The sequence below is a fragment of the Apostichopus japonicus genome, chromosome 7, assembly GCF_037975245.1.
Source record: "Apostichopus japonicus isolate 1M-3 chromosome 7, ASM3797524v1, whole genome shotgun sequence".
NCBI lineage: Eukaryota > Metazoa > Echinodermata > Holothuroidea > Aspidochirotida > Stichopodidae > Apostichopus > Apostichopus japonicus.
The window spans coordinates 23,176,313-23,199,352 of NC_092567.1; the positions used below are offsets into that span (position 1 = coordinate 23,176,313).

General features: G+C 38.7%; 1 protein-coding gene across 2 annotated transcripts in view; it reads right to left on the reverse strand.

Annotated features, from left to right (window-relative positions):
* LOC139969793 (CD9 antigen-like) overlaps positions 1 to 23,040 on the reverse strand; it is a 70,786-nt gene that overhangs the window by 2,853 nt on the left and 44,893 nt on the right. For both annotated transcript variants that reach the window (XM_071975073.1, XM_071975074.1), the window contains exons 2-6: positions 15,467 to 15,667; positions 9,898 to 9,994; positions 6,173 to 6,249; positions 4,270 to 4,431; positions 835 to 918 (exon numbers count right to left, since the gene is read on the reverse strand). In XM_071975073.1, coding sequence (XP_071831174.1) covers positions 835 to 918; positions 4,270 to 4,431; positions 6,173 to 6,249; positions 9,898 to 9,994; positions 15,467 to 15,667 — 621 coding nt within the window. The remainder of the gene's footprint in view (positions 1 to 834; positions 919 to 4,269; positions 4,432 to 6,172; positions 6,250 to 9,897; positions 9,995 to 15,466; positions 15,668 to 23,040) is intronic.

Genomic DNA, 23,040 nt, shown 5'->3' on the forward strand with positions numbered 1-23,040 from the left:
TAGCGACAAGCAACAAGCAAAAAACTTCACTTGCAAGCTACGGAAAGTTAACTTTTTCAGAGCGCGGCACGCGGTTTGGGGCGAGTCTTCAATGCCTTTAAAGGGTTAGTTCCAACTTTGTGACTGCCCTTGGTTGGCCATTAAGTTTTGTAAACAGCAACTTATACATTATATATAAAGAAAATGTGGAGGGTTAGCACTAATGTGTCAGTCATACCATTTTACTTTCACAACCTTTGAACTTTATCATCCTCCTCTCAACCAATCACCTGAGAGGAGTACTACTGTTCACCCAACCTGAATAAGAGGGGCTGGGGGGGGGGGGGGGTGGGGACCAGTGTTTCTGTTTCAAATCATTATTTTCATCCATGCTTGGAAAGGAAGCATATCTGCTTTGGTGCTTCCACCTTCCGCTCAATCCTCACACCCACTTATTTCACATTTATCTGCACTTTATCTAACATGCATAACAATCTTTGACAGCTATTAATTTATTTATTAAATAATTTTTATGTGGTTCACAGCTTGCACACTGAACTGATTTTTCTCATCGGTCGGTTTCTTATCAGATAAGTTAACAGAAAGATATCAAATATACTTGGTTTTTCCATAGTCGGTCAAAAATACAGGTTTAATTAGTGATTATCAAGTATTTCAGTTGATCTTATCAAGTTCATTATTTAATGGATTTTCAAAATCCAGGCTTTTCTAGCATTTAGTTTTCCTTTATCTACTGCCAACCAAGTTAGTATGTTTCAGAATGAAGACTAAACTTCTCTTCATCTTTAGGACCATATTTACACTCATTTGAACACTGCTAGTGTTGAATCTCACCTGAACTACACCAATGCCTATGGTAAGGCCGGCCAAGATCACAGTGTGCTGTTCCAACTTCTTAAAGAGCTTACTGGAACATCCCTGTAACAGGACATAGAAAAGAAAAAAGTTCATAATCCAAAGGAGAAGCATAAAACAGAGATAACAATCTCTAATATATTTCATTTCATGGCAAACATTAGATATTTTATTTATGGAACCATGTCATCATCTGTATGTAATAGAGGTCGGTGCCTTTCAATCATAAGGTCCCGAGTTCGAGTCACTCCAAGATTAATGTATGTCGTCCAGTTACAGAGTTGTTGACAATTCATAATCGTGGACGTTAAAATATGAATCTAAGAGACTGACTTCGGTCAGCTTGCGGCTTTGATAGTTCCTGCTTGCAAGAGGATCTAAAATACAAACATAGAATATCATCTGCTTATAACCACATGTATGTATGTATTTTAGATCCATACTGTATGTATGTATTGTACGTATTTTAGATCCATATTGTATGTATGTATGTATCAGTGGCGGAGAAACAGGGGGGGTTGGGGGGGTTTTAACCCCCCCACTTTTTGAAGAGGGGGGGTTGGCCCACACAATCAACCCCCCCTAGTTTTAGCCAGTAATGTTCTGTTATAGCCTATGTTATGTGCTCCAAATGGCATAATAAATCAAATTATTGAATTTGAAATTGTTAAAGTCATTTCAACCTTTTACCTGGTAGGCTACATCAACAATTAACGACCGAAAACCGAGTTAGAATTGACCCACACATTATTTCTAGCCCCTTTCCCCCACCTTGCGCATTGGAACTTGTAGCTCATAGGGCTAACTTCACCCCACAACAGACATACACAAAATAACGTTTTGTTGCTGTTGAATAGCTTTGGAACTGTATACACTTGCCAACTTCAACGAGGTGAAGGAAGGAAAAGAAAAAGAAGAAAGAGAGAAAAGGAGAAAAGGATGGAGTAGAAAATACGGGAAAACGGGAAGAGAAAGAGGAACAGTGACAAAATTATTCGAATTTGTAAAGCAAACAGCAGATATCACATCATATCAGTGAGCATGAAAATGGCGTTCCACGATAAACAGCCTCCAAACCATGGGCGCAGATCCTGGTGAAGACAGCGGGACGCGTCCCCACCAACTTTTTCAGTAGTGGGGACATGATATACCGTGTCCCCACCAATTTGTCTTGACCAATAGCTGCATTTCAAGTTCCCCTGTATTGAACTTTGGCGCAGTTTGATCCAGCATTGTGCAAATGACATGCAGCAGTTCTCATTTTATTGTATTGTATCCACAGTTGTTAAATATAGGACGGAAATCGCATTTGCGGCAGTCTATATTTGTTTTCTGGGAGAGGACCCCAGACCCATCGTATATACAAAAGTCTACTTGGATTATTTGACCCCTGATTTTCTTTCTGCAGACGCCCATGTATTTCTCCAAACCAAATTTCTAAGCCATGAGATCTAAAACTTAAGGAGGTTTAGGAGCATCATTAGGTCTGGGAAGTGTTATTTCCGGCGATCTGGGAGGTATATTTGCCCAAAAAATCGTACGCTACGCGCGAACCCATGGTCGCGCTCCGCTTAGATAGTATCAGAGAGCATACACGCGTCCCCACCATTATCCAACACTGATCTGCGCCCATGCTCAAAACTGTCGATGTGTGTATAGTGTTCGGTTTTGGAAATATCTGGTATATTTTTATTTCCATCAACGAAATGCTTTAATTGCGGTCTGAATTTTCGAAAATTCCCTAACCAACATTCTTCATCATACTTCATCATACTCGTGCAATTTTGACCCGTCTGTTAGGGTTTGAAGGAGGTTTTTTCTATATCGGTTGTCCATAGATGATATTTTGTGCAACATTATGGGTATGTTTTGAAGTGAATTTATTCACGAGAATTGTGAATTTTCAAATTCTGAACAGTGGGGCTGACGGATACTGTGGGCCGCGATGAAGAATCACCTACAAAAGCAATGATCCACAGGATATGTGATGAAGTCGAACATGATGTGTGACTGGTGACAATCTTCAAAAAGGTTATAGATGAGAAAAAAGGGTATTTGGAAATACTTGGTTCTCAGGCAAAAGTGTACATATGGTTGGTCAGTTTCAAGCCCGAGAAGTGCCATTTCCGGTGATCTGGGGGTACCAAAACCAGAAATTTGCTTGTACGCTGCGCGCCAACCAATGGTGGCACTCCGCGTAGAAAGTAATACGCGCCCCCCGGGTTGGAAAATCCTGCATACGCCCCTGGTTAAATGCAGCTTTTCAAGGCCTGGGCAGTGCCATTTACTGCAATCTGGGAGGCAATATTTGCCAAAAGATTCTTGTGCACTTCGCGCCAACTTATGGTGGCGCTCCACTTAGATAGTGAGCCAGCAGTTATGACTTTTTATTTCATCAATGGCCTGCAACCCCCCCACTTCTGACAAGAAATCTCCGCCACTGGTATGTATTGTACGTATTGTATGTATTTTAGATACTCCTGCAAGCAGGATCTTGCGAAGAAGCCATCACTGGCTTATCAAAGCTGCAAGCTGACGCAAGTCAGTCTCTTAGATTCATATTTTAACATCCATGATTATGAATCGTCAATTGTCAACTCTGTAACTGGACGACATACATTAATCTTGGAATGACTCGAACTTGGGACCTTATGATTGAAAGGCACCGGCGTTAACCACTGAACTAACACTCCCACACCACTGAGATAACACTCCCCACATGCACAATAAATTGACACATACAAGTTCAGAAGCAAATTTACTTTCGGCTGGAATGGAAGAGTAACACGTTTGAAGCAACCTGCCAAATTCTGCAACTAATAGCCTTTTCTAGATATTGGCAAGTACTTGAAACTGTCAGAGGTTGTACCATATTGGGTGAATACATAAACTTTTCATTCTATCACATAACACTAATAATAACACTTATTTATACCGGCGGTCTTAATGCTCTTTACATACATGTGATACAGATAACTGATGTACAAATACCTAAAACAGTTTAGGAAAGACTTATTCCACTTGGGATATGTTTACAGGTTTAACTTTCCATCACAGACACAGCTCAAGCCTAAATATAACAAACCTTGTTGTGTGTGTTTGTGTGGGTTTATTTTCTGTTAAAAATGGGTTTTGCAAATAATGAATCATGAACATTAAAGCTCTTCACATGACCTGATTGTGGGCAATGTCAACATGTTTACCTTGAAAATATGAACAGGAAAACAAAGTGAGAGTAGTTTTCAGTTCCTTGTGGCACTATGACATCACAGACTTACAGCCCAAAACATGACTTTATTGTCAGGATCTCTCTCAGACGGAGCAAGATTTTCTTTTGGGGATCATTAAATAATGCTTAATAATGGTGGTTAGGTTTAAATCTACACTAAGTTCCATATTAATGGTTGTGCTTACTTCAGTGTATATGATCACGTTAGTATCACCAGCAAACAGTTTTGACAGAGCCTCGACTGCACTGGGAGGAGTGCAGGACTCAGCTATGCAGCAGGACTCTGGTATGTTGCTATACTTGGAGGCTAACCAGTCTCCGGGTCCAGATGCTCCACAGCACTCCAGCTATTAATAAAATAAAATTCATGATTAAAAGTATATCTGAAAGTGTTGATTACCTTAGTTTATAGCACACACAGAATGAATCTGATATCTAAACTGACAAATCTGTTCTCCCTGATGCTGATCACCGCCCTGACCCCCCCCCCCCCCTCCTCCATGATCCACTTTCTTCAAGATCTGTTATTCTGAATCCCTGGAATCATGTCGAGTGGTGACAGATAAGCATTTGCCTAGGTAAAGTATTTCCAATTGTGCATTCTTGCAATTCTTTATATGAGGCTCCCCTGTCTTTCCAGGCTTCCAAGTTGGAAGAGGAAAGGGCTAAACTCTGAGCGACAGAAGTCTTAGAAACAAGGCCCTTTCAAAATACTATTTTGAAGTATTTTGAAGTATCCTAACAATTCTACATTAGAAAATGTCAACTTGGCGAAGCACGTGATATCAGGACAAACCTTGCACCTTCTGATGCAAAAGCTACCAAGCAAATTCTTAAACCTAGGCTAAATGTAATGTTGCCACCGTACAACAATTGTCAGTAAGCTTTCTTCTAATGTTTGGAGCAAGCTACTGACAGGGCCCAAAGATAACATAGTGACAAACAATGCTAACCATAATGAACGTGGTATAAATGGTGTCATGTTAAGTATGTGATGATTCAAGGCCTGTATCAAAACGTATCACAAATACCTACCTGCTGTTAATAGCAAAATATACACTTTAAATCACTGAACCAGTAAGAGGTGATTTCCCATCCACCCCTAATCCACCCCCTCCCCCCACCAACTCTCCTTCAAAATGTTAGCTATCTCTGAGAGAATTGAGCCAAATAAAAATAACCTCCTTTAAAGCAACTCTAAATTTAAGTGCATACAGCAATTGAACCTATCTGTCTTAAGTTTGTTTTTCAATGGAAAGTAGTGTTGAAATTAGGACTCTGCCTACCTGCCTCTGTCAGTTCTTCTGAAGACAGAAATAACAGGAGAGATTTGTCTTGACCTTATAAAAGTTCATGCCAATCACAGCAAAGTTACAGACCAATCAATATTGCTTGCTGTTGGGGTGTTATTTTTGAATATCCAGCCAAAAACACTTTTTATTGAAATGAAAGTCTGTTTGAGCACAAAACCGCATGATTGATGGGAACTAATGATGATGGTTGCATAAATTTTTTTCCACTACAGACCGCCATTGAAATGCTGCGATGTTTGCTCCAAATTCCACTACAGAATAGTACGCTGGGAGGCTAATCTATGCAAATGGGATGGAAAACGTTTGTGTGCAGTCTGTGTGAAGACTTCCGAGCACGTCGGTTATCATCAACAGGTCTACATTTCCCATTTGACATATCCTTTCATTCAGTCGAGATTATGATCCCCTTTTGTAATAATCATAATAATATTTGCTTTTTATATAGCGCTTTATACCAGCGAAAGGTCTCAAAGCGCTTTACAGACATTATATTACCCCTGGTCAATGATAACCTGTCCCAGAGACAGTCCCTCCAGTCGGCAGCAGTTATATAATGCACTCAATGACAAGTTACATCACAGGTACCCATTTATAACCCCTGGGTGGAGAGAGGCAAGTGAGATAAAGCATCTTGCCCAAGGACACAACGTAAAGAACAAGGCAGGAATCGAACCAGCAATCCTTGGATCACGCGTCCGATGCTCTAGCCAATTGGCCACCTCGCTCTCGTGAGTCTCATACATATGCGAACAGCGCCACCATACTGTTTACTTACTCCTTGTTGCATGGAGTCCACAGCTTCATTTACAACTTGGTCCTCGCCGTAGACATCTTTAATTGTTTGTGTCATACCTGCAAGACAGAGAGAGAGAGAGAGAGGATCAAGCCATCAAACCACTTCCTCTAGAGCATGTTATGATTTCAGACTTGAAACAGAATCTCCCCCAAAAACTTCCTGGTTTGGGGACTTACGAGCGGCGATATGTCCATACCTGTCTCCTGGTCTATATATTCACTTTCCATTCTACCTGAACTCATTTCATTTCATTTATTTCATCTATACATAAGAACAATAGAACAAAGTGGTATAGTATAAACAGGACACTAGAAAAACAATAGTAGTTTATCGAGCTAGCGACCAAAAAATAACAACTAACAATGAAAGAAGGAAACAATTAGGAGTAGAGAAAAATAAACATGAGATAATCAATACTCAGTCAGCATAGTTTTCAATTAGGTGGGCTTTTAGTTTGCACTTAAACGTTACATAAGATTTTTAATTTTTTTATATCATACAGAAGCACTTTCCAGGTTTTATAGCAGTAGTTATTCAAGAGTAATTTACCGAGTTTCGAGTGATGTCTGCTAACTGAAAAATGGGTATTATTCCTCGTACTGTTACATGATTAGAACATTTGTGCACTACAACCACACTTCTGGGGCACCGCCCTCTTTCTCTGCCTTCTATATCTACCATTCAAAGAAGCACTGAGTGTTCTATGTAGTACTGTATTTGGTGATCATTTCTTGACCAGGGCTCGTCAGGATTAACATTGTTTTTTTTTTTTCTTTCTTCAAATTCTTTTCAAATTCTGTGTTTTAAGGTTCATTGTTTTGTGCTATATCTATTTACTTGTTGATAAATAGAATCATAAATAAAACAAAATGACAAAAGAAAGATGCTGTTATCTCTGTGACAAAAATATCAACATTTCTCTCATTTCAATAAATATTTCCATTTTTTCTTATAACTTTTTGCAGAAGAAACACCAACTATGAACCATCATTCAATATTGTACAAATAAATCAAGTCATGCAGTCATAAGAAGCCAAATGTATTTCAAATGCCCGCCCAACATACCCATAGTGTGTGGTTCAATAAACATGAGGTATTCTAATCTTAATGTTCAAGATAGTACATTAAAAGAAATGTTTGTTTTCATTCTACTGCTTATGAGAGGCCTTTACAGTGCCGTGACTGCCGTCCCACTTCACACGACAGACAACGTTATCTGACGAGATTGTACTGTGTCTAAATACAATGCCAGCAGTGGACGGATACTATGTACATCAAATAAAACCAATACCAGCAAATATACAGAAACACAAAGTACTAGTAACTAAGAGTAGATGAAACTGATAGGAAGTTTAGAAACAGGCAGTGATAACGTGTCTGTATATTGCACTGTCTATTCAACACAACACAGAACCATTGCAGTTTCTGCCTAGCTAGTACCAAATGTATATATAAGTAAGTTGGCCTGACGTTTCGATCCTAGCAGAATCTTCTGCAAAGGCTAAATGACAAGAATTTGAAGAAGATCCTGCTAGGATCGAAACGTCAGGCCAACTTACTTATAAACATTCTCCTACACAGGCTCTCTAGTGGATTAAGCAGTTTGCTAACAGTTTTATTTTATTTTGATTATAGCTAGTACCAAGTTTGGAAAACATAATACTTTTACACATATGCAGTATATACTATGCTATATATACATATGTACAAGCTATACATATACTATACATATCGTACAAAATCTATACAAATTTACACATATATACAAATGCTACTGTATACATATACTCTACATATACTATATTATACTATACTATAAACATAATATGCTATGCCAGCAAGCCCATGTTTGGTCCTAAAAGCAAAACATGTATGGTTAACCCTGCGAATTTAGCCGAACGTTACTCAAGTGCTGTGATAAGATGGGGAGGGGGGTGGGGGGGTGTTTCTAGCCAGCAGTTTAGGCAAGCTGTTTGACCGACACTCCAAAGGGTAATAATCTTAAAAATAAGTATATTAAGTAATTAATTAAAACAATTTCTTCTTACTCATATTACAATACACAAACGTTGTACTGCTCCCTTTTTTACAAACATTCTGTTAATATTTTATTCCATTTTCAAATAAGCAATTGTTGAATAAATTATACGTTAACCAAAACTTCCTGTAATTCACTGCTAAAACAGTCAAGAAACGCTGTAACCGGTCAACTGAGTGAACCGAAAAGTCCAAACAGTTTGTCAGATGTTTATTAGTCTATACAACCACTAAACAATCCAATATAAACTGCTTTGGGTTTATTAGACGAGTGGAATCACAGATCATTAGGAAACTCCACAGCTCAGTTGGTCAGACATCATAGAGACCCACACACACACACACACAGTATGTCGTTATTGCTCTGTCAGTGGTAAATATTAACTGTACTACGGTAAACATCTTCATGTTATTCAAACTTTGAACCCCCTTTAAACAAGGGTAAGCTACTTTTCACAGACAACATTTTATGCAAGATAACTTACCAGGGTAACTTTCCCAATTTTCCACTTCACGTTTTAAACATGTTCATAAACCTCATCTTTACATGTTGTTTCGGATGACGGAATGTTGGAACAACCGAATCAAATTAATTCTTACCTTTCTCAATGATCTTCTCTTGGTGGAAAATGTAAAAAAGGTGTCCTTTAAGCAGTAATGTTATTAGTGAAAAAAAAGTTTGCGTCCCAGGGACGCAAGCCCCTGAAAAAGTTTGCGTCCCGTAAAAAAAAGCTTGCGTCCCAATCGAAAACCAATTACGTTTATTGTATGACCTACTGTTACTCATACTAGTGTAGTATCACAGCCTATACTTTGTGAAAGTTATACACGATATAGGGCAGAAATGCTCAATGCCTTAACTTCGCTATTTTTCAGTCCGTCCTTCTACTTCCCTACTCGCCAACCCCGAGTAGATCCGTGCTTTGACCTTGCAGCGATTCCAACAAACAACTCTTCAAAAATCCCAGTACCTACAGTGTGCATATCTCTCGCTAAATTCCAGTTCACTGTACTACTGCATGTACATGCCTGTTCGAGCTTCATTTTCAACTACACATGCGCAAATCCTTAAAATCTGATCCAACATTTATCCTGGCTCTTTGCAAGCAATCATCTATACAAAAGTTACAGTAGGTCTACGTGAATAGTTTTTTATGCTATGTAGATTTAAAAAAAAAATCAGTTCAATGTTCTAAAGTAGGCTACAGTAGTTTACACACGAATGTTGCGCCAAAATAACATTTACTGAAGCACGTGGTTAATTGGACCTCGAAAATTTTTTGCAACAGAAACTACTGATGGTAAGAATGCACATTTTACATTAGCAACTTAATACAGAGAGAAGAAACATACTGTGACTGATATAGGCATGCATCAGTTATTACATCGCATACCAATTACATACAATCGTTTGCCATGTAATTACCCCTTCCATATTGGTTAGAATTTTTGGGAGGTCGTTACAATAATAATGATGATAATATTATTAGTTTAACCATTGAAAAACACATTCAAATTTATTTTTCTTTCAGTAGGTGCCCGAAAAAATTCTCAGCATATTGCCCGAATTTTCACAAAAATATTTGGTTGGGGGGCTGCAGCTCCCCCCCCCCCCTGCCTCCAACGCCTATGCCTCTACTACAGCTTGATACTATAGAAATACTCACTATCCGTAACCAGGACTTTAAGTTCCTCCCGTTGAAGATATGCATAGAATCCACCTCCGACTTCCACAACACAAATCAGAAGCAGAAACGTGAAAAACTATTGGAGAAAGGAAGAGATGGATTAATGTACACAGGTCTACAGACAGATTGATATACACAAACACACACAGACATTAAGATATAGTTATTACCATGGTGACCTACTCGTAGATTGACCTGACTCCCCAACGATCGAAAGTTACTTTCAAAATTAGGGAGGAAGAGGGGGGGGGGGATGTGGACAACCTTGCATGTAGACCTAATCTTTAGCCTACATACAACCCTAAATATGCCCCAGAATTCACCTTTTTTTTCTGGGGGAGGTCTCTCAGATCTGGCTGAATGTGAAAAATATTTACTGTCATTTTTCTGTCAGTGCAATTAAATTTTGCTTTTGTATTAATTCAGTGGAAATGCCAAGAAGGGAATTTCATATTTGCTAGCAGATTTATTTTTTATGGAAAATAAAAGGCATTGGGAAAGGTTCTCATGGATGTTATCGTTACAGATGAGTTCTTTTTGTATTTAATACAGTATATAGCTTTCATTATTACTTCAGTGCTCACTTCACCATGTAAAAAGTATTGGCTACTAACGAACCGTTATAATTATCTTAAGTGCCGACTTCAAGACCATTGAAATGTTACATTGCGATGTACTCAAATAATTTCATTTTGTCAATATATATGTAATGAGTATAGGTGCTTAAGAGTGACAAACAATGTGGTTTGACTGTCTTTTGCTTGACACATCATCATGTGTAAAGGCCCGGTCACACTACAGCGATATTTTATCGGAATACGGTCCGATTTTTCCGATTTTAGGCAGAAGAGTGAGGTTTGTGGTAGTGAATGTAATGAATGCAGGGAATATCCGAATACCTACTTCAAATCTGAGGGGTTCTAGAACTGACTACATTCTGAAGTGACGTCACATCGAAAAACGATAAAAATCGGAAGAGAAATCGGATAGCTATCCGATAAAAGGAAACGGAGTCAATATCAAAAGTTAGGAGAGGGCTGTTCCACATCGGAATGGCTCAACAGATAGCAAATCAGGTCCTTTATCACTGTGGCTAGAAGACCCCGAACGGAAAACAGGCTGTTTCGATTCCTCTGGGAAAATCGGATAGTATTCCGATAAAAAATCGGTATAGTGTGACCGGGCCTTAAAGGGCACAGTATCAGCTGGGCCAGAGGAGAGAGAACAGTGGTAAAACAAACAAGGCATGAGAAGTCCAGTTATGGTGATGACACAGGGGAAGTAAGTTTAGGTAACTCCTCGCCTTCTTGTAAAGCAGCGTTTCGGTCACTACCTCAACCAAACCAACAGTAGTAAGTGCATAGAGGTCAAAGGTTATATAAATTGAAAATTGGTCATAATATAACAACATTTTCATCTCTCTCTTCATCGACTATAATTTTCATTAGCCATTAATAAGCGCAATCAATCGTTCTTTTGAAGTCTGAAATGTTATTGTCTAACATTTCTCATAAAGCAAAAATGCGTTCGTAGTCTTGTGCATTTTTCTTTTGCTTTTCTTTGAAAGAAACTGGTCTAGGTATTTTCAATGATCTGATTTGTTATATTATATTTACCGGCATCAAAAATATTATCAGAATCAACTCCTTAGGCTATTTGAAATCACAAACCTCAAGGAGATGGCACATCTGTGTGCATATATATAAGTTCAGAGAACTTTTTGCAGTATAACCTTAAAATAAATAAATTCCAAGCTAAGTATTACATCCAGACAAGAAGTACCTCTCATCCTTCCCCTAACCAAATTAAACCTTCCTACATAGCTATCATGAAATTCACCCCTGGCATTTAGCAATCCATCTCCCCTTTTTGGTATTTTTGTACAGAATAACATCCTGGAAAAGCAAAATAAACAAAATAGCTGTTTGCTTTTTGAAACAGGTTTGAAATTCTGCAACGCTTTCTGAAGAGGAAGTTAATCTGTGTGCCACCATTACAGGTTTGTGTTGCAGCTACATATAAGTTGTGGTTTTAGTTTATAAATGATACTTGAAACATTGTAGTGGGTTGTGAAAGATTTGTAAACGTATTTCAAAATTTGTAACTTGTTTATAAAATAGAAAGATGGTCAATAATGAACATAGTTTAATTGAAGCTGTTACTGATTAAACCGGGCAGAGGGGTATGTTATATACTGTACACTGTTCTACTTGTTTTGAACTAGGTGTGCTGATCTATACATGTACTGTCCTCTTGTACAGTATTCAAGTAACAGGCCTCAAATTTCAGGCGATTTACTGGCTAAATGATTAGTGGTTAACTGCAGTACCTTCCAATCATAACGTACCCAGTTCGAGTCACTCCAAGATTATTGTAAGCCTCCAGTTACAGAGTTGTTGACAATTGACAATTCATAATCATGGACGTTAAATATGAATCTAAGAGACTGACCTCTTTTGATAAGCTTTGATAAGCCACTGAGGCTTCTTTGCGAGTTCCTGCTTGCAGGAGGATCTGAAATACATACAAATGCCGGTGGACTTTGGCCGTAGTTTGCAAGTAGATAGAAGAAAGACACTGACAATTTTTTGCCAGTAGTTATTAAGAATTTAAACACATATTAAATCGGCTGGCAATGGTCAGTGAAAGAGTCGGCATGCATGATTCCCGTAATTAAACAATAAAATCTAATTACTACTAATTATCAGTGAATATTTATTGGGCTGCTCTCATAATCCGGTTCAGTAACTGATGTGTGTTGTAATTCAGGACAATATCAGTAAGAGTTTGATTTTATCCAGAAAGTTTTATTTAAAGCACTGTCTTCTTTTCTTTCTTTCTTGGAAGCAGCTAAAAATTGGAAGCCTGAGAGAATCATAGCTTCAGAGTAATAGCATCAGAGTCATAGCATCAGAATCATAGCATGATGATCATATATTTAACTCTAGTTACTGCTATCGTGCAGTGTACTGTCTGGTGCACTGAAAGTCATGTACGTACAGTACTTCAAAAACAACCTTCCAAATTCCAAAACCATATTTCAATTTTTCAGCAAAACCGCTGAGAAGGAAATGACTTTTCAGACAGGTTGACCCAAATTCTGACAGACCTAATAATTATATTGTCTAACCGATATATAAAGTTACACAGCAATTTAGTAAACCGCAAGCAGGCTAAGCTTTTCATAACAACAGGAAAATTAGGTCAGACATGCAGCCAGCCAAATTGGTTTGACATTAAATGCAATCAAATGAATGACCACAATATCCACAGTTTATGGTAGGTACTAAGACCATGTATAGTGTATCTGTCAATTCAGTCTGAAATGTTCTGAAAAATAGTCTTAATGGTACTAACGAAAGTGACTTTTTGGGGCATATTTTTCCCGTCATTATTCTGTTTGATGCTCTAGCTCTGGATGTTTGAGAGGATGTAATAAACAACCCAATGGTCTAAAAATGAGGGAGATTGAAGGGTGGTTTTAAGGGTTTTTGGAAAGATTCAGCAGCAATAGTTGCAGGCAGATCGTGTTGCAGAGTACACTACAGTATGCTTTACTCTTTTCATCTCTTAATCTAGCTAGAAATCTGATCTGGTCCTGGTAGTAACAATTGCATGTTACTGTGAAAGTCCAAGCACTCAGCTATGATATTACATGGTAGGACATGTCAGTTGAAAACTTCCATAATCTGGGCACTAGCGGCGGTCTCGGAAAGTGAAACATTTAGTGTGTAAGTCAATGGCATGACTGTAGATTGTGAATTGTGGTAGGACACTATTACAATCATTGTGTTTACAGTCTGTACTGTGGATGTGTGGTGTGGGTTGGGGGGGAGGGGGTTGAGGGGCGGGTTGTGATCTAGTTTCAGAGGACCTCTCTTTGACTTCATGCATGTCCCTACGCCTTTGGTACATCTATAGCAGAACATTAGTTACGTCATTACTGGGTTATGTTGAAATCAATTTGTGATTGCTTGAATTAGTTCACCTGACTTGTTTTGTCTCGCTAGTTCTGTCTGTACTGTGGCTGATTAACAGTTATCTCTCTGTTGCTGCTGCTGAATGTAAGAGGAAATGGTTTTTTCTTTTTTTGGGGGGGGGGGGAGGAGTCTACTGTGACTAACGAGCTAATATTGCTGTTGTAATCACCAGACAGTTTTAAATTACTTCATCTTCGCTGTAAGATGTCAAATCTCTTCTCCCAGTGATGTCTTTAATATGACCAGCTCTAGGCAGGACTAGATCTACGTTAAAGGAACAAGCTGATATTTCAATGAGGGTAACAAATTTCTGTGTCTGCATGGGGGCCATCTGAAGCCACAAAGGGAACCCATCCATATTTTAGGTCAGCATGAAAGCAGACCACCTCCTGGACTTCACTATTGTGTGTGTGTGTGTCTTCATCATAGGTAGGTTAAGTACGGCAGTGTTAAGCCATGGTGAGGAGATGGAGAATGGGGAGGCGGGGGAGGGGGAGATAATGGAATCAAAAGAGCCCAGCCCAGTATACACACAGTACAGTGAGATTTGGTAGTGCAGTGATGTGGCATGATGTGTGATGAGCAATTAGTAACCTTTCTAATCTTTTCTCCAGTGAAAACCATCAACTTTGTTCAAGAAAGCTGCGTTTGTGTGAATTTGAATACAATTAACAATTAACATTGCCAAACTCAGATAATTGAGCCATTTCTCCTGATTTTAAAGACTATTAACATGTAACGTCTCCTCGTTGCCCTAACGTTGCAAGTACAGTTGACGTCATAGGGCTGCTTTAACCCTGCCTGACGGTTCAATTAAATGTCACAAGTGAAGGGAATCCATGCGAGGAGGAGGAGCGAGGGGGTTTGAAGCTATAACTCGCCATCTGTTATATATTTTGGCAAAAGTTTATCAGCAATCGGCCAGTAGCCGTTCCAACTGATTTCCTATGCTTTACTATACACATGTGGTAAAATACATCACAGATCCAGGCGAGGTCTCCCTTTTATATCTAAAAATTTATAAGCAGAAGAGAGGCGTGATACAGTAGCTCAGTGAACTTTTGATCTCGATCAGATCCCATAGAATTATGTGATTTGTCCTTTTGATCTCCTCATCCACTGACTCCCCCATCCCCTCCCCTCCCCAACATCATACATGATTATTTCTAATGAATGTCCGTGCCCATTCTGGTTAAATTACGAAATATTCTGATCTCGTTCTTAAACGTACATGTTTCTAAGATCAATTCGATACCGTCATAGATCAGAAATAGATCACTAACTCTCAGGGCAGGTTTGAGATATATTCTACTCAGATGTTGTTGACATTTGAGAATGCAAGGAGAATCTGGATCCTGCTGTTCACCGGAGAGGCAAATAAAGGTGGCGCAGGATGCATCCACATTCGAGTGTGCAAGGTGGATCAACGACCAATGAAAAGGACATTATCCAATCACAGTCATGATCCCCGAGCCTCCAGACTATGATCTGGATCGTACTTGTGGGATCACGATCCTCGTTGCATTCTCAAATGTGAACACTGTAAGGATTAAAATTACAAGTCTTACCATTCCCAGTAATATTCTGCTCTCGGCACACGCACCGCAACATCCGAGGAACCCGACCAGCATCATTAATCCTCCAATGCCGATGAGACAATAGAGGGCAATATAGTACTCTTGAAGGTCACCGCTGGTATGTGCATAACTTCGCATCGATGGTTCAAAGCAGAGGTATAACCCAAGACCAAGAAGGGCACACCCACATAACTGTAAATATGAACAGGGGGAGAGAAATAAGAAAAATTATTCTTTTATCAAAATCCATAACATTTGCTGGCTTTAGCTTCAATTCCAGTTCCCATCTAAGATTTTCCCTTTTCGGCAATGGACCTCTATGATCCCTAGTACCTGGACATCCCCCCTCCCCCTCCCACCTTCAGATCTGCCACTCCGTTGTTCTAACATATTTACTCTAAAAAGAAAAAAATATCTTTGATTGGGAAGTAATTCCTTACAAAAGGGTAACTTTCTTTAACTGTTATTGAATAACACGTTGGCATAAAATGGACATTTTTAGGTGACACAATCTTAGTTCCCAACAGTTTTAAACAAGTGCAGAACCAGTGTTGTCTCAGAGAATGATATACAAAAAATTGAAGTTAATTTATCTTCCACTCATGTGCAGTGGGAACTAACACAATCTTGAGCATCTGACCTCAATACTACTGTTATATACTACTGTTATAATACTATAGGGCTTTCATGCATTTACTGCGACCACAAATCCAGCTGGAGTTTGTCACCACAGTATTACCATACTGTATTCCGTCACCGTGGTAATACCATGCTGTACTCTCTCACCATGGTAATGCCATGCTCCAATACAGTCAAGACTAGGTCATGTAGAACATTATTCTATCAACCAGCCTAGTGTGTATACTTCAGCATAGCCCTCCGGCTATGCATGTTTGCCCCCCTCATAGGACTACTGTACCAACCAACCACCCTGGTTCCTCTCTAGCATGATATCACGCCCCTCCAATTTGTCAGGAAGTTGTTGTCTGATTCACTCCTGAAAATATTTTGACTTGACATCTGCTACTACCCTGAGGCCATCAAATGTCAGAGCTATCACTTTTAACAAATTTTTGGAAAGGAATGGTCTAAACATTTAGACATTCTCTGGGTCAATGATGTTGTATAATGGTGTGCATAGCTTGTTGACAGGCCTGAAGTCCCTACAAAACTGGTTAATGTTGACAAATATCCATCTCCAGTTATATATGAACTTTGAACTGTCTTCAAAGTGCCCTTCTGTGATTCTATGGTTTGATGTACATGCAGATTTCACTGCAGTTATATACTGTACTAAGAAGTCACTGAAACAATATTAGTTAAAGATCAATTTTGAATGCTCATATAGATGGGTGTTGGAAGGTTTCTTGTCATTATTAGTATACTTATTGCATATACTTATTGCATGTAGGGCTGTAACGGTTAAACGGTTAACCGGTTAACCGACCGAACGGCCGGATAAACGTCCGCCGTACATCGTATAAGTTTAACCGTTTTTGTAATGTCAATTACGCAGTCGCAACTGCGCGTCTTCACATCACTTTATTCCCGAAATAAACCGCAACATTTGCTTGCCGAAAATCACGTAACAATTGCAAACTTTATCACGCATCCATACAAAAGATTTTTAAGATTGGCGGTATGATTGAAGGGATTACCAAGCGGTATGCGACCCGTGAAGCGCCTATTGTTACCCCGTTCGAGAACGTGGCGAGTCTGCATCTAATCCTTTCAAATTTATATTGTATTTAAGCAGTAAACGTTTTCTTTATTATGATGTAATTTCAGTTCAGTGTTCCCTCTAAGGTGCGGGATTCCATTAAACAGACTCAGTAATCCCACAAAGAAAACATTTGTCTGCTGGAAATCCCCGCATCGTTTTCTTGCATTCGCGAAAAGTTTATACTCAATGCACAACGTATACACTTGACTGTAAAAAAAACTCTGAAAATCAGTAGAGAAATAACCAATTGTGTACGAAAAGTAAGTTGGTACACCTTTCAAATTTTACGAAAGATCGAGCAAAAAACTTTCGAAAAATTCACGCGAAACTGGCAAATCGTGCTAAATGCAACTAATGTCATGTAAACAAGGCTCTAGTACACCCAATTATGAATAAAACGAAAGAACACATCTGGTGTTAAGTGGCGAAAAAGTATTTTCTAGAATTTCCAAAATTACGGAGAACATAATATCCTACCATAGTTTAGTGTATAGCAAATAGCCTAACCACCTCGTCGGTTACGGATCTCACGTAACTACAAAAACACAACTAATTGTAGGCCTATATTGCGAAGTTTACGTTTTCTACAAGAACATGGAAACAATATTAAGCATTTAGTTAATCAAGTCAAGTGGCCTTAAACATGTGATTACAAGGTTTACTTTCATGTATCATGTGGAATAGATTGTCTTGTTCATGCGGAGGAGTCAGTTGCCTGTTTTACTTACCTAGCTGTTACGGGGATCATATTTTACCTACTTTTCTTAAACGTCTAAGATAATCATGTCATGTCATGTCATTTCAAAATTTTCATCAGTTTCGTGACAATTTAAATTAAAAAAGTTGTCAGTATTTTGCATCCACAGCTGCGAATATTTTATCGCCTGACGCGCCAAATTTTCCGGGACGTTAACCCCTGGACCCCCACAAGGGGTTCCACCACATGACCCCACCGGGGGACTACCCCACGCCATTATGCTACGCGTGCTAATTGTGTTTGCTGCGCGAACTCCGGCGGGAAATCGACAGGGTGTTCGCGGGAAATTTTACAATGTTATCCACACTTCCCCCCCAACCCTCTGCCTACCCCGCCACAATGCACAAATTCAATATATCTGTGACCCATTGTTGTACTTGTAATTGCGTAGGCCTAGCCCTACTACCGTACACTTCTGTAGTAACCTCGCTTCCTAACAACCGACTTTCCTAACCTTGGCCTAGCTGGTGAAAGCCTTGTAGTCTAACACTCCATATGATCGCGAACTTCAATACACAATGCCAATATTAAGTAGGCCTAGTAATATTAGGGTTATAACTGCCATACAATGCCTGCGCTATTACAGTAGGGGCTACGCAATTAACGAAGAAATATTTGCTTCGAATATCTCTGTAACAGTTACCGATGAACTGAAAGAGAAACAAAAATCTGTTTAAAACTTCATGAAAACGCGCGATTCGTCTTTTTCAATGCAACGATCGTCAAAACTAAGCAAATACAACCAAATTCTTGACATACGCGTTACGAAAAAACGATACGTGCAGCGCTATTTTGAGAATGTACTTCCGCATCAAAAGTGGTGGCGCTCTTTCGAAATTATAATCTGAGCTATATAACTCTGATTTTCGGCTCTTATTTTGAGGCAACAACACGGGTTACGTTTAAACGTTAACCGTTCGGTTAATAGAAACGGTTAACCGGTTAGTGAATTAACCGGAATGACACAGCCCTAATTGCATGTACACATTTCTATCAGCTTTACACTGGCGGTGTATATATATGAGAAATCAAGCACGTATGGCTTTTGTAAACATCTGAAAGTGATAGGAACTGGTAAGTTGTATTACTTCCTATTTCAGTTTGCCTTCAAAGCGACCTCCTTCAGGATCACATATCCTGAGAACATACTGGCACCATTAAAGTGTTCACATTCACTTTCATACTACATGTACATCAAGTACAAAGCAACACAGTCCTATAGCACAGTAGTTGGTAAACCAACAACTTCCTCCACTTTCATTATATGTGAAAGTAGTCACCTAAATGTTGACTTACGCAGTACAAGCCCTATAGTAAAAGTATACAGTATGTACTGTAATCAAATTTATATTGAAAATATCAGTGTATTGATTTACTAAATTCCTAACACCAACCCCTCCCTCCGCACCATTAGGGGACAAAGATATTGGGGGGGGGGGTTGGAGGGGAGGGAACATGTACCTACATATGGTGAAACCACTGGTTCTTAAAAAATACAAAGGAAAATCACATACATACATGACACATTGAGTTTGAACTTCATAAGTTTTCTGCACATTAAACAGTATATATATACCAGTGGAAGTCAAGCACAGTAAAACCTCTTTAACCTGTCATCGGATACACAATTTATGGCATGACTGCCAGCCTTTATCTCATTCATATTCCCACGCCCTTTTATTTTCAAGTAACCATCAACATAGACACATTTTATGAGGTCATTGTTTGTTTGTGTAGGTGGTGTACAGTATGTCAGCTTGGGATTCCAGCAGTTGGTAACAGACTCATCTACTGATCCATATATAGCAACCGACTGTTAATAACATCCTCAGGATATAAAACCAGAAAGCCAGCAGACTTACTGATTCCTGGCATTAAATTATGTTTATAAATGGAATCACCTGATCGATAGAACAACAGAGGAAAGTGTGTACCAGAATATCACAAACGAGTTCCTGATAACCTGACCATTACAAAGGTAATACCCTTCTGATGACAGTCACTAGTAGAAGTGGAAAACCCTCTCAGCCACTTAAAAGAGCAAATCATGTCAAATCATGTGACAGTTAGTGACATTGACACACACCATTTATTCAAGAAATGACCATTGCTCATAGTTAAGACTGTAAGAAAGTAAGGGTCACTTTTTGAGGAAGGTGTTAAATCTGTCAAATTGTTTCACCTACTTTCATTTTTGCACTTGAGAAATTAATGATCCCTGTCCCACCACCCACACTTACAGCTAGATTCATCCACCTCACAGATTTTGTGAGATCTGTTTAAAGGGTTATCAGACTTTGACCTCTCTTGACCTCCAGTGACCTTTGAACTACACAGGAAACAGTAGGGTTCTTCTGTTCTATAAGGTGCATCCACATACCAAATATGAACATCACCATATAATTTTTAGACGGAGTTATCCTGTTTACAGACCAAGGCGTCACACACACATACCTGCATACACGCACACCCACACACCCACCATCACCATTTGCCTAGATTCATTTCGCCTCTGGCAAAGAATAAAATAACAAACAAGGGAAATAACTGTAACTATTACACTGAAATAAGAAGCAGCTTCCTTCCGGGTTAAACTAAGGGGAACTTTTCTTTAATTCCTACAGTCAATGACGCTTGAAGCTGACATTTTGTTTTATTGCGTAGAGATTAATATGTGACAGATTCATTGGTCCACTGAAGGTAGACTTTATAAACTAAGTTAGTTTTAATACCTTCCTGATGTATTCCAAATGGTCTCCAACAGGAGTTGGCAGTGAATCCCCCCACCCCCCCCCCCACCTGTGCAAGAATATTTTATCAAGGATTGTGAAGTATTAAAGCGATGGAGAGGAGAAGTATGTATGAAAATCCATAAATTGGTAACATTTTCCTAATCAGCTTTCCCTTATACTTAGGTCTCAATATATTGTTGTCTTGGAACATTATATAATGCATTCCCTACTGAGACACTAGACAGACACTAAATTCCCTAATTAATAGGTCATCAAGCTGACATGTCAAATTTGAATTCAGTGAACTCTTCTTTCAGATATATCAAGTCATTTTGTATCTTTTATGGTTGCTCTGAATTTTCTGAAATGTCTTACCACCGATTATGTCTTACCACCGAAATATCTTACCACCGATACAGCCGATTCAAATACTATTATACAATACTATTGTTCTGTATTACAGTAAAACAAATGAATTTAACAATTGTTATTACAATATATGATTGACACATGTAATACCATATGTAACAATATTATTACGGCTACTTTATATGATCTTATTACGATTAAAAACAATGTTATTGTACGATACTACAGTTAGTACAGTATACAGTTGATGTGAATCGAGTACTACCTCTATATGCAACAATATTATTGCGGATGTTTTACATGATATTAGTATGATACAATATTATTGTACGATAGTATGTGAAACACGTGATACTATCTCCAACGATATTATTGCTGATGTTTTCTTATATATTGTTATGATACAGTATTTTTGTATGGTACTACGTGTGAAACAGGTGTGCTGTGGGTGTACGGACATTCATGAAACCAGAGGGTTGGTTCAATGACACTGAACAAATCTAATTATTAAGTACTGTACATTTACCACCCACCAATGGAACATAGTGTACATGTAAGTCAAGATTACAAGTATGTATTTTTTTTTTGTATCTTAGATCCTTCTGAACTCGCATAGAAGCCTCATTGGCTTATCAAAGCCGTGAGCTGACCGAAGTCAGTGTCTCTTACATTCATATTTAACGTCCATGATTATGAATTGTCAACAACTCTGTGACTGGACGACATACATTAATCTGGGAGTGACTCTAACCGGGGACCTTATGATTGAAAGGCACCGGCGTTAACCAATGAGCTAGCTCCGCAAGTGACGGTCTATAGGCTACAGGCTTATAAACAAATTGTTCTGATGTTACCATGGATACTGTACAATATGTTACCCTCATGTTTCATTCATGTACCAAAGACTACATCTTGTTACTATACCTGTGTATTTAGCCATGAGTAAACACTACTCAGGCTGTGTCCTATCGCGGAATGGATCCACCCAATTAGGAACAGCTGTCCAAATGGGCGTGGGCCAGTCAAATTACTCTTCATGACTCTTTGCTTAGGAAAGTGTCCAGGTACAGTACACTTCCATGAGAATGGATCAAAATAAAATTTCTATTAATTCATGCTGTGCTAACGAGCATGTACAGCATCAATGATTAATTGCACACAATCTTTTTGAATCCCTGGTTTGAAGAAGTAGACTTGTTTTCATCAACCGGCCTCATGTTAACCAGCAAGATTCCTCAGCAAGATTCCTGACGATAAAACTCCCAGAGATATCACGAGGTTACCCTCACACTAATGTTACAACAGAGTTTTTTTTTCCCCTTTCCCCTGCTTTGATCAAACTGTAGCTCAAGGAGCTGTCAAAATATTTTCTCAACAAGAGAAAGTATGTCCACAAGGTCTTGCCAGGCCTTTATTCAGGAATGCTTTATATTTATCAAAAACTGAATACTATAGCTTTTACCTTGAAAATTCCACAGACTTCAGTGAAGTATAAGTGATGTGACATGCAGAAGTACTTAATGGTATACATAAAAATATATACAATTTTTTTTTTTTCACAAAATATTTTTTTGTTTGTACAAAACTATTATTGGTCTGTAAATGTTTGCATATTTGCATATTCGGGTGGTAGAATATGAGAGGGAAGGTCATTGACCTGAGAGGTCCGGACATATAAGGCGCAGAGTGTTAAAGGGTTACCAGTTCATTCTAGGTACGGTAGAACATGGGCAGACAGGTAAGGGAGGAGCGAAGGTAAACATGTTTGCATATTAAACTTAGCCAGATCTATAACGATTTGACTATTTCTATACGGTATATTTAAATTTTACTATGAAACTCTTGCATAATATTCCCAGTAATCATAATTATATTTCAAAAAACCTTACATCCTATAGTAGCCATTTTATCTTTTGCAACTTAAGAAGTTTTCAACCGTTTTTTGGGTTTCCCAAAAGGGAAAACTAAGGAGTCACTTTAACTC